At 38.2% G+C, this 12,491-nt stretch overlaps 1 protein-coding gene across 5 annotated transcripts in view; it reads left to right on the forward strand.

The window, feature by feature from the left end:
* Positions 1 to 12,491, forward strand: part of Ptprd (protein tyrosine phosphatase receptor type D) — a gene marked incomplete in the record, with an annotated part of 2,622,804 nt that overhangs the window by 2,588,904 nt on the left and 21,409 nt on the right. For all 5 annotated transcript variants that reach the window (XM_055629942.1, XM_055629950.1, XM_055629948.1 and 2 more), the window contains 1 exon segment: positions 12,023 to 12,308. In XM_055629942.1, the coding sequence (XP_055485917.1) occupies positions 12,023 to 12,308 (286 nt within the window).

The raw sequence follows: 12,491 nt of genomic DNA on the forward strand, positions 1-12,491 counted from the left end.
CATCTCCTCCCTGCCCCTTTCCAAATCCACTGATAAGGGAGGACCTCCTCCCCTTTCATATGACTCCGTTTTGTCAGGTATTTTCAGGATTGGCTGCAAAGTCCTCCTCTATGGCCTAACAGTACTGCTCCTCCCTTGGGGGGTGGGGAGGTCAAAGAGCCAGTCATTGAGTTCCTGTTAGAAATAGTCCTTGTTCCCCTTACTATGGGACAGATATCTTACAGACACTTAGAGACCATAGATCTCAGCCCCAACTACCATACCCAGCAAAACTTTTAATCACCATAGAGGGAAAAAAAAAACAAGATATTCCATGAAAAAAAAATTAAACAGTATCTATGCACATATCCAGCCCTACAGAAGATACTAGAAGGAAAACTCCAACCCAAGGAGGCCAACTACACAAAGGAAAACTGAGAAAATAAATAACCTCACATCAGCAAAAACAAAAGAAGAGAATCACACACACTCTACCATCACCAACATCAATAAAAGGAAATAACAACAACTAGTCATTAATATCTTTCAACATCAATGGCATCAACTTTTTTTGAAAAGACACAGGTTAACAGAATGGATACAAAAATAACACCCATCTTTCTACTGCATACAAGAAACATACCTCCAAAATAATGGTAGACATTAGCTCAGAGTAAAGGGCTGGAAAAAGGTTTTCACAGCAAACAGACCCCAGAAGAAGTCTAGAGTAGCCTTTCTAGTATCTAATAAAATAGACTTTCAACCAAAATTAATCGAAAGTGAAAAAAATCATAGTCATCAATGGGAAAATCCACCAAGATGTCATCTCAATTCTGAACATCTATGACCCAAATGCAAGGGCATCCTCATTCATAAAAGAAACATTACTAAAGCTTAAATCACACATCAAACCCCACACGTTAATAATGGGAGACTTCAACACCCACCTCTCTCCATTGAACAGATATCAAGACAAAAACTAAGTGGGGAAATAAAGAAACTAACAGACATCATGAATCAAATGGACCTAACAGATATCTACAGAACATTTCATCCAAAAACAAGAGAATATATCTCCTTCCAGCACCTTACGGAACCTTCTCCAAAGTTGACCATATACAAAGCTAGCCTTAGTAGATATAAGAAGATTAAAATAACCTCCTGCGTCTTATCAGACCACCATGCATTAATGCTGGAACTCAACAAGAACAGAAATAACAGAAAGCCTGCAAACCCATGGAAACTGAACAACTCTCTCTTCAATGACCACTGGGTCAGGGAAGAAATAAAGAAAGAAATTGAAGACTTTCTAGTTTTCAATGAAAATGAAGGCACAGCATACCCAAACTGAAGGGCTACAGTGAAGGTAGTGCTACAAGGAAAGTTCATAGCACTAAAAGCCTTCATAAAGAAATTGGAGAGATCCCATAACTAGTAACTTAGGAGCACACTTGAAAGCTCTAGAACAGAAGGAAAGAGAACCAGAACCAAAGAGGAGTGGATTGCAGGAAATAATCAAACTCAGGGCTGAAATTAATGAATTGGAAATAAGGAGAACGATATAAAGGATCAAGGAAACCAAGATGTGATTCTTTGAGAAAATCAACAAGAAAGACAAATCCTTATCCCAACATAGACAAATCCTTAGCCAAAGTAACTAAAAAACATAGGGAGAGTATAAAAATTAATAAAATAAACAATGGAAGACATGACAACAGATAATAAGGAAATTTAAAAAATCACTAGGTCTTACTTCAAAAGCTTATATTACACAAAAATCTAGAGGAAATGGACAATTTTCTCAATAGATTAATCTACCAAAGCTAAATCAAGATCAGGTAAACAGTTTAAAGAATTCTATTATCCCTAAGGAAATAGAAGCAGTCATCAAATTCTCCCAGCCAAAGAAAACCCAGATCCAGATGGTTTTAGCACAGAATTCTACCAGCCATTCAAATAACAGCTAATACCAGTACTCCTAATCTAATCCACAAAACAGAAACTGAACATTGCCAAATTCATCCTATGAAGCCACAGTCACTTTGATACCTAAACCATACAAACACTAAAAAGAAAATTTCAGACCAATTTCACTCATGAACATTGATGCAAAAATACTCAATAAAATGTTCACAAACTGAATCCATAAACATCAAATACATCATCCACTATGATCAAGTTGGCTTCATGCCAGAGATGCAGTGATAGTTCAACACACAAAAATCCTTCAATGTAATCTACTGTATAAACAAGCTCAAAGAAAAAAAAATCACATGATCATCTCATTAGATACAGAAAAAGCCTTTAACAAAATCCAGCATCCCTTCATGGTAAAAATCTTGGAGTGATCAGAGATGCAAGACCAATATCTAAACATAATAAAGGCTATATACAGCAAGTCGATTGCCAACATCAAATTAAATGGAGAGAAACTCAAGGCAATTCTACTAAAATCAGGATCAAGGCAAAGCTGGCCACTTTGTCTCTCCAAACCTCTTCAGTATAGTACTTGAAGTTCTTGCTAGAGCATAAAGACAACTAAAGAAGATGAAGGGCATACAAATCTGGAAGAAAGAAGTCAAAGTATCACTGTGTGCAGATGATATGATAGTGTATGTAAGCAACCCCAAAAATTCCACCAGAGAACTCCTACAGCTGATAATCAGCTTCAGCAAAGTACCTGGATAAAAGATTAATTTAAAAGATATGTGTATATATATATATATATATATATATATATATATATATATATATATATATCAGCAGTCCTCCTAAACACAAACGACAAATAGGCTGAGATAGAAATTAGAAAAACAACATCAGTCACAATATCTACAAATAATATAAAGTATCATGGTGTAACTCTAACCAAGCAAGTGAACGATCTGTATGACAAGAACTTCAAGACCCTAAAGAAAGAAATTGAAGAAGATATCAGAAGATAGAAAGATGTACCATGTTCTTAGATCAGTAGGATTATGATAGTAAAATGTCCATCTTACCAAAGGCAATCTACAGATTCAATGTAGTTACCAAAATACCAAACATAGTACTTTATAGACCTTGAAAGAACTATTCTCCACTTCATATGGAAAAACAAACAAACAAAAAATCAGAATAGCTAAAACCAATCCTATCCAGTAAAAGAATTTCTTGAAGTATCTCCATCCCTGATCTCAAGGTATATTACAGAACAATAGTAATAAAAACTGCTTTGTACTGGCATAGAAATAGACTGGTTGATCAATGGAATAGAATTGAAGACCCAGAAATAAACCCACAGACCCATGATCACTTGATTTTTGAAAAAGGAACCAAAACCATACAATGGAAAAAAGACAGAATCTTCAACAAATGATGCTGGTCTAACAGGATGTCTACATGTTGAAAAATGCAAATGGATCCATATCTCCCTGTACAAAACTCACATCTAAGTGGATCAAAGACCTCAGTGGGCACTGGGGGCCCTGCAGAGACTGATGCTCCAACCAAGGACCGTGCATGGAGAGGACCTAACACCCCTGCTCGGTCTATGTAGCCCAGAGACTCAGTCACAAAGTGGGTTCCCTAGTAAAAGAAGTTCTCTGACATGAACTCAGTGGCTGGCTCTTTGATCACCTCCCCGTGATGGGAGAGCAGCCTTGCCAGGTCACAGAGGAAAACAATGCAACCAGTCCTGATGAGATCTGATAGGCTAGGGTCAGATAGAAGGGGAGGATGACCTCCCCCATCAGTGGACTAGGGGAGGGGCATAGAGAGAGAAGAGGGAGAGAGGGTAGAATTGGGAGGAGATGAGGGAGGAGGCCACAGCTGGGATACAAATTGAACAAATTGTAACAAATAATAATAGTAATAATAAACTAACTACTAAAAAAGAGACCTCAGTGTAATACCAAATACACTAAAGCTGTCAGAAGACAACGAGGGGAAGTGGGGAAGAGCTTCAAACTCATTGTCACAGGAGACAATTTTCTGAACCGAACACTAACAGCTACTGCTCTAAGATCAAAAGTTAATGGGACCTCTCGAAACTGAAAAGCTTCTCTAAGGCAAACGACACTGTCAATACAATGAAAAGAATATCTACAGATTCAGAAAAGATTGTCATCAATCCTACATCAGACAAAAGGCTAACATCCAAAATATGTAATGAACTCAAGAAATCAAACACCAGTAAACAATATAACCCATTTAAAAATGGGGCACAGAACTAAACAGAGAATTCTCAACAGAGGTATCTTAAATGCACTTAAAAGAAATGCTCAACATCCTTATTCATCAGGGAAATCAAATCAAAATGACTCTGAGATTCCATCTCACAGGAGTCATAATCTCAAGGTACAGCACATGCTGTTGAAGATGTGGAGAAAAGAGAACTCTCCTCCATTGCTGGTGGGAGTGTAAACTTGTACAACTACTTGGGGAATCAATCTGGTGCTTTCATAGTAAATTGGGAATAAATGTACCTCAAGACCTAGCTTTACCTCTCTTGGGCATATAACCAAAAGATGCTCCGCCATACAACAAAGACACCTGCTCAACTCAGTTCAAAGCACTTTATTCAAAACAGCCAGAATCTAGAAACAACCTAGATGTCCCTCAACTGAAAAATTGATAAAGAAACTGTGGAACATTTATACAATGGAATACTACTCAGCTATTCAAAACAAAGAAGTCATGAAATTTGCATGCAAATGGATGAAACTAGAAAAGATCATCCTAAGTGAGGTAGTCCAGATCCAGAAAGATGCCCATGGTATGTACTCACTTATAAGTGAATTTTAGCCATATAATATAAGATAAGGATACTATGAGGCACAAACCCAAAGAAGATAAGTAATAGGGAGGACCCAAGTGAGGTTGCTTAAATCTCACTTGGAAGGAGAGGTAGAATAAATAGCTAATGGCTGAATAGAGGAAACAAGGGTCACAGAAAGTTAAGAGGGTGGAGATCAGACCTGAGGAGAGCAAGGGCAAGAGGGCGCATGCCTTTAATCTCAGCAATTGGGAGGTAGTAGCAAACAGATCTATGTAAGTTCAAGTCCATCCTGGTCTACAGAGTGAGTTCCAGAACAGCCAGAGCTTAATCAGAGAAACCCTGTCTTGAAAAACCCTCCCCCAGAAAAATCCAAAGGAAACTACTCTAGCAATCACTAGAAACACATTTATAAATGTAGTAACAATATCACAGGAAGTCCCTAAAGTGAACATTTAATATGCTGTGTTAACCACCAGCTCTATAGAAAGCAAAGATAACATTTTTTGTTGTTGCTTTGTAGGTTTGTAGGTTCAAAATACAGGTAATCAGAAGCCATTAGGATTAAATGCTACTTAACACCTCACTGTGGAATATTTTCACCCCTAGAGCACAATATTACAAGGAAATAAACTGTGCTTTAAATGTTGCCTTTGGCATATAACTATTTAAAAACACATCATAAAATTTATTATTTTTCTTTTACCACATTCAGCTCACCAACTAACAAACAGATAATTGGTATAAAATTCAAGGGTTTATGGAAAATGACTCACAATTGTCCAAGGCAAGTGATGAAATGAGATAAGTATCTTCTTGATCTCTGTGCCTGAGTGCAAAGAAGAGAGGCTATGAAGAGATGACCCAGCTAGAGAAGCTGCTGATGAGTCGCACATATCCTACTGTTAAGAGTCTAGTGGCTCAGAATGTAGGCTCCTCCTGTGCCTAAGGAAAAACTATCATCTTAGCATTCATCAACTTTGAGACTGTTGATGAGTGACGTGGGGAATAAGATAGGGATGTAAGCCACCTCTGTGGCACTGCCAGAAGTAGGAAGATCAGAAAATGGCTATAAATGGGACAACCCAGAGGGAAAAGTTTGGTTTCATCACAGAAATGAAACCAAAACACATATTTTGACAGTCGTCAACTTGACTAGGTTTTGAAGCATCTTAGATTTCTAGAGCGTACCTCTGGTTGTCGTAGACCTGCTCTCCTGATGGTAGACCATCACATATGGCAAGAACCAAGAAAGAATTCAATACAAGAAAAAAGCCAGCCTGGCATTTTCTCTTCCTCTGCTCTTCATCTGCCCCTTCCTGTCCCTTCTTCTTACTTCCCTTCCTTCTCTACCCCTGCCTTTCCTTCCTCTTGACTCTTTCTCCCCCCCTCCCTCTCGTCCTGTCTTTTCTATCTCCCCTCTGCTTCCTAGCTGCCAGGAGGTAACCTGCTCTCCTTCACTTTTTCTTCTATGAGGGCTTGACCTTTGTGAAACAAGGAACCAAGATAAGCCATTTCTCACCTTAAGATGTTTTCTTGAGTACTGATTCCAGCATCATAAAACTGTTTTAATAGTGAAAACTAACTAACGCAAGTACTGAGCCACAGTCAGGAGGACCTGTAGATTTATGCAGGTGACACTCAGAATTCATCCTTGGTTTTTATCACTGATGTGCTGACTTCACCCACACAATAAGTGGGCATAACACCATTGACATAATTCTTATTTAGCAAAATTTTTAGGTAAGATGTTTGAGGTTCTTCCTTTTTTCAGATAATTACCAACCTCCCTTTTCTACCACCAAGCCCAATATAATATGAAGTGTTTCCCCATACTGCCTCAGCTCATGTCTTAGAATTCAAGAAGGCTTTTTAAGGAAACTACCTGAGCAATAGCCACATGTTGATAAGGGTTATTATATAGAAGCTAACTGCATCAAAACCAGCATGATTTTGCCTAGGTCAAATGAAAGACAAACTTGAGTATTAGCTCTACCAACTGCCCTGAGCTGTATGGCTTCAGGAAAGTATCCAAATGTTATTAATTAATAAAGATAGAAATCAATATTTATTATGTGCCACAGAGACGCCAAGGCATATGGTGGAAAGGTTCTTGGCTATCATTTCATTTGCCATGGCAATATATGTGAAAGCAGTACATTTTGTGAACATGAGTTATTATTAGTTCGAAATACAGAGAGATGCTAGAAGAGTCTGAGGGAGTAGATTAAAGCAAGGTTTTAAAGGCTCAATCACAAATGATATACAAGTGACTTTCATAATTCCCAGAATTTTATTGCTGTATCCTTGTTGTCTTCAGAGATAGAACTGAAAAATGTACCTACAAAGGAATTGCTTTTTCTTTGTTTGCAGAAATTTTGATGAGTTTAATTCAGCCTTAAGACTTTCTGGATAATTAGACTCATTAATTGGCTGGGGCTATTATCATTATCAGATGTAATAACAATTAAAAAAAATAAAAAAAAACCACAGGGTTTACATGACATTGTCAAAGTTGCATTAGCACCTGGAATGGAAAAATACGCTATACATCACAGACTTGCTTTAAGATGGGCATGTATATAATCCTTAAACCTAAAAACCTTTACCCCAGCAAAATGAGACCACATACATTCTAATATGGCCAGTTCCTTCCCTTCATTTCCTATGAACAACAAGAATAAACAAGGAAGAATTTGCAGTGCTTTGTGGGATAAAAATGTATATTGTTCAAGTCCTAACCTCCCTTTGGTTTCTTCTTACAATTTTTCATTTTAGACTCAGGTACATATTTGATTTGTTTTCTTTCTTTCTGTGTATTAGGGGAGTAATATCATTACTATAAAAAGCTTTGAACTCTTCGGATTTGGAATTATTCCTCTCAGTCTCCTGAGACTTCAGTACCTTTCTGTAACAGTACAGAACAGCATGTCATCTAGACGTTTGAATAGTGCCAGATGCAGAGGATGGTGGACGGATTAAGAAAATATTCCTGCCACAACCATAGTCAGCTTGATATTTAGTCTTTACTAGACTTGTGTATTTTGCACTAAGAAGATACCAGTGTCCATTAAAAGTGGTGCCAAATTAGAATTAAAAAGCAAAAATACAGCATTCTATTATCCACAAAGACTTTTTGCAGGATCTATCAATCTCATGCTAGTTTGTGAGCTTAAGACTTAGAGTTTTATTATGTGGGGGGCTTTGGCACAGGGTATAAAGCCATAAGAAATTTTAAATTAAGAGTTGTGTGAAAGGGGAACCCTCCTCCACTGCTGGTGGGAATGTAAACTTGTGCAGCCACTCTGGAAATCAATCTGGCGCTTTCTCAGACAACTAGGAATAGTGCTTCCTCAAGATCCAGCTATACCACTCCTAGGCATATATCTAAAAGAGACTCAAGTACACAGTAAGGACATTTGCTCAACCATGTTTGTAGCAGCTTTATTTATAATAGCCAGAAGCTGGAAACAGCCCAAGGGCCTCTCAACTGAAGAATGGATACAGAAATTGTGGTATATCTACACAATGGAATATTACCCAGCAATGAAAAACAAGGAAATTATGAAATTTGCAGGTAAATGGTGGGACCTGGAAAGGATCATCCTGAGTGAGCTGACCCAGAAGCAGAAAGACACACATGGTATATACTCACTCATATAGACATATAATATAGGATAAACCTACTAAAATCTGTACATCTAAAGAACCTAATAAGGAGGGAGGACCCTGACTAAAATGCTTAATCCCCATTCTGAAAGGCAAAGAGGATGGACATCAGAAGAAGAAGAAAACAGGAAACAACCTAGGAACCTGCCACAGAGGGCCTCTGAAAGGCTCTGCATTACAGTCTGTCAAAGCAGACGCTGAGACTTATGGCCAACTGTTGGGCAGAGTACATGGAATCTTACATAAGAAGTGGGAAATAGTAAGATCTGGAGAGGACAGAAACTCCACAAGGAGAGCAACAGAACAAGAAAATTTGCACACAGGGGTCTTTCCAGAGACTCATACTCCAACCAAGTATGCATGGAGATAACCTAGAACCTCTGCACAGATGTAGCCCATGGTAGTTTAGTGTCCAAGTGGGTCACATAGTAATGGGAAGAGGGACTGCCTCTGACATAAACTGATTGGCCTGTCTTTGATAACCTCCCCCTGAAGGGGGAGCAGCCTTACCAGGCCACAGAAGATGACAATTCAGCCTCTCCTGATGATATTTGATAGACTAAGATCAGAAGGAAAGAGAGAAGGACCTCCCCTATCAGTGGACTTGGGGAGGAGCATGCGTGAAAAAGGGGGAGGAAGGGTGGGATCAGGAGGGGAGGAGGGAGGGGCTTATGGTAGGATACAAAGTGAATAAAGTCTAATTAATAAAAGTTTAAAAAAAAGAGTTGTGTGAAATACATCTAGTCAACAAACAATAAGTTCCTGCATGAAAGCCAGAGTTGATCTACAATGATCAATAATTAAATTTAGTATTTTTTCAATTTCTCACTTCCTACCTTGCAGCCACATGACACTAGAGAGTTTGCTGGTTCTTATGAGACTGGACCTAGTGTTTATCTAACTCATTCATTGTGTAGTTTCAGCAGACTCCTTATACAGATCTTTTAAGGCCTACAAATATTTTCATATGTAGGTCTGAGAGGCAGTAATATGACTTGTAGTTAGATTTCTCGATGTTCCATCACCTCAGTTCCTCATCCTTCAAGACCCATTTCTGATTCATACCACCACAGTCCCTTCTTTTATTGTAATGTATTTATGTTAATATTACATTCTTTGATCAGCTTTAGAATCTTTAATAATAAGAATAAAGTCACCATATTGTCATATCCCCTACCTTACTTCACCAAACACTGGATTGTTCATTGATTGACAAGATAGAGCTACAACTGGACAGACAAATAAGTGAAACAAATAGACAGATGCCAGCAGTCAATGGCATGTCATATATTAAGACTGTATGCTACTAAGAGTCTCTAATGAATAATCTTGTTTGTCACTTTGACACATGTTGGAAGAGGGAACCTCAGTAGAAGTACTGTCTCTATCAGATGGCTGGTGGGCATATTTGTGGGCATTTTTCTTGATCCATAATTGTTGTTAGAAGGCCAACACTTTGGGCAGTACTGTCCAGAAGGTAGGTTGGTTTGAGCTGTATAAGAAAGTTAGGATCAAGTAAGTAGTTATATTCCTCCATTGATTTCTGCTTTGAGTTCTTGCTTTGGCGTCATGTCTTAGCTTTCCTCAATGAAGGACTGTAAGCTACAATAAACCCTTCCTCCAAAAGTTGTTCTCTGGTATTTATCAGAGCAACAGAAAAAGAAGTAGACCAGAGTCTAAGTTGGTAATATTGCTGCTGAATGTGTATTTACTGTGATGCAAATATTCACAGTCAAAAGGAGGAAGGCATTTTATATTGCATTCTGGACACATAAATGTACTTGGCTTAAAGGAGTAGATCAAAGGAAATACAAGGGTTACCTTGACGATGCTAGCCTACAGGTGCACAGTTTTCTTAGTGTCTTTTCTCATCCTGGTGGATGCTCACTGTTTTTAGCCCCTGTAAGCCAGTTCCCTAAGTGAGCCTAACCTCCTTTAGAGCAACAACCAGCCACTATAGATTGTCTCTTTCATGTCCCTTTCTTTTAGTCTGTTTCCTTCAACTGGAACACTGACCTGTAATTCCCACATGTAATGGAGTTTAAAAATTGCCTTAAATCTCTTTGTGTAAGAATGATTGAGGCCTTTATTTCCCCATACAGAATGAGTGAATTTCACTAAGAACTTTCAAGTACATTCAACTCTGAAAAAAAACAAAAATACAAAAGAAAAAATTCTCAATTGATCATTATTTATTAAGAATTTCTCTTACTCTACCCTGTGTCATTTTTACTGTGCACCAATTTAATATATTAACTTATATATCTCACTAGACTAGCTTTAAAACTTCCTTACAGAATTTTACAATAAGAGATACATGGGTTTCTTATTAGATTCTGTGTTTTTTTAAAAATATTTAATATTTTAATAATATTGTAATATTAATATTTAATATTATTTAATATTTTCATAATGAATTGAACCAAAAATACACTAAGATTGCTCTGTCTAAAATGCCTAATCAGATATTTTTGTTCTTGTTTTTTTTCTCACACTTTTTTTTTATTAATTACACTTTATTCATTTTGTATCCCCCCATAAGCCCTTCCCTCCTCCCCTCCCGATCCCACCCTCCCTCCCGTGTCTGCATGCATGCCCCTCCCCAAGTCCACTGATAGGGGAGGTTCTCCTCTCCTTTCTGATCTTAGTCTATCAGTTCTCATCAAAAGTGGCTGCATTGTCCTCTTCTGTGGCCTGGTAGGGCTGCTCCCCCCGCAGGGGGAGGTGATCAAAGAGCAGGCCAATCAGTTTATGTCAGAGGCAGTCCCTCTTCCCATTACTAGGTAACCCACTTGGACACTGACCTGCCATGGGCTACATCTGTGCAGGGGTTCTAGGTTATCTCCATGAATAGTCCTTGGTTGGAGTATGAGTCTCTGGGAAGTTCCCTGTGTTCAAATTTTCTTGCTCTGTTGCTCTCCTTGTGGAGTTCCTGTCCTCTCCAGCTCTTACTATTTCCCACTTCTTACATAAAATTCCATTCACTCTGCCTGACAGTTGGCCATCAGGCTCAGCATCTGCTTTGATAGTCAGCAGGGCAGAGGCTTTCAGAGGCCCTCTGTGTTAGGTTCCTAGTTTGTTTCCTGTTTTCTTCTTCTGGCTTTCAGAGTTTTGCTCTTGTTTTTGAGACAGGGTTTATATATCCCAGGCTAGCCTCAAACTTCCTAGGCTGACTTGTAACTCCTGATCTTCCTGCCTCCACCTCTCAAGTGTTAAGATTTCAGGCATGAACTGTAACATGTGGCTCTCTAATTAAATACTGACCAACAATATTAAAAATCTAAATATGAACAGCCTAATTAATGTTTATATTTTTTGTTCTTTCAAAATAATACCTATATTGTATAACTTGACCAAGATGGATGTAATTACATATTTGGCAAATATTCATTTCATTATGAACTGAAATAAATCTTACTGGGTATATTGCTACAGATATCCTAGTAACAGGTATTTAGGTATTTTTCACTTTCGAGTGACTGAAAATCCTTGTGATAGCTATTTGAGTCAAACTTATACGTTTCAGATCTGGTTAATGAAATTAATAAAGATTATCTTATGAGTTAGTTTCTTGCTAAGTTCATGTGTGTTTTTCTCCCCCTTCTGTTTGTCTTATAGTGCGGGTGTTGGCCGAACTGGCTGTTTCATTGTAATAGATGCCATGTTAGAAAGAATAAAGCATGAAAAAACTGTAGATATTTATGGCCATGTAACTTTAATGAGAGCCCAGAGGAATTACATGGTGCAAACAGAGGACCAGTACATCTTTATCCATGATGCGCTGTTAGAAGCAGTGGCATGTGGAAATACCGAAGTGCCGGCTAGAAACTTGTATGCCTACATTCAAAAGCTGACACAGATAGAAACAGGGGAGAATGTCACTGGAATGGAGCTCGAGTTTAAGGTAAGGTGTTGGCCATGCTGTAGCTACTCACCAGCAAGTCATTTTGTCTTTGAAGTAGGCTTCATTTCATTGTCTTTCAAATTTTGAAGCCCAGCTTTCACTTGACCTTCTCTGTTACAGGATTCATGTAAAATACTTCCTCCTTTTCACCTCTATTTTTTGTTGCCTAACAATACCAGGGAG

Source organism: Psammomys obesus, unplaced genomic scaffold (assembly GCF_907164565.1).
Source record: "Psammomys obesus unplaced genomic scaffold, mPsaObe1.curated_primary_1811, whole genome shotgun sequence".
In the NCBI taxonomy this organism is placed as follows: Eukaryota; Metazoa; Chordata; class Mammalia; order Rodentia; family Muridae; genus Psammomys; species Psammomys obesus.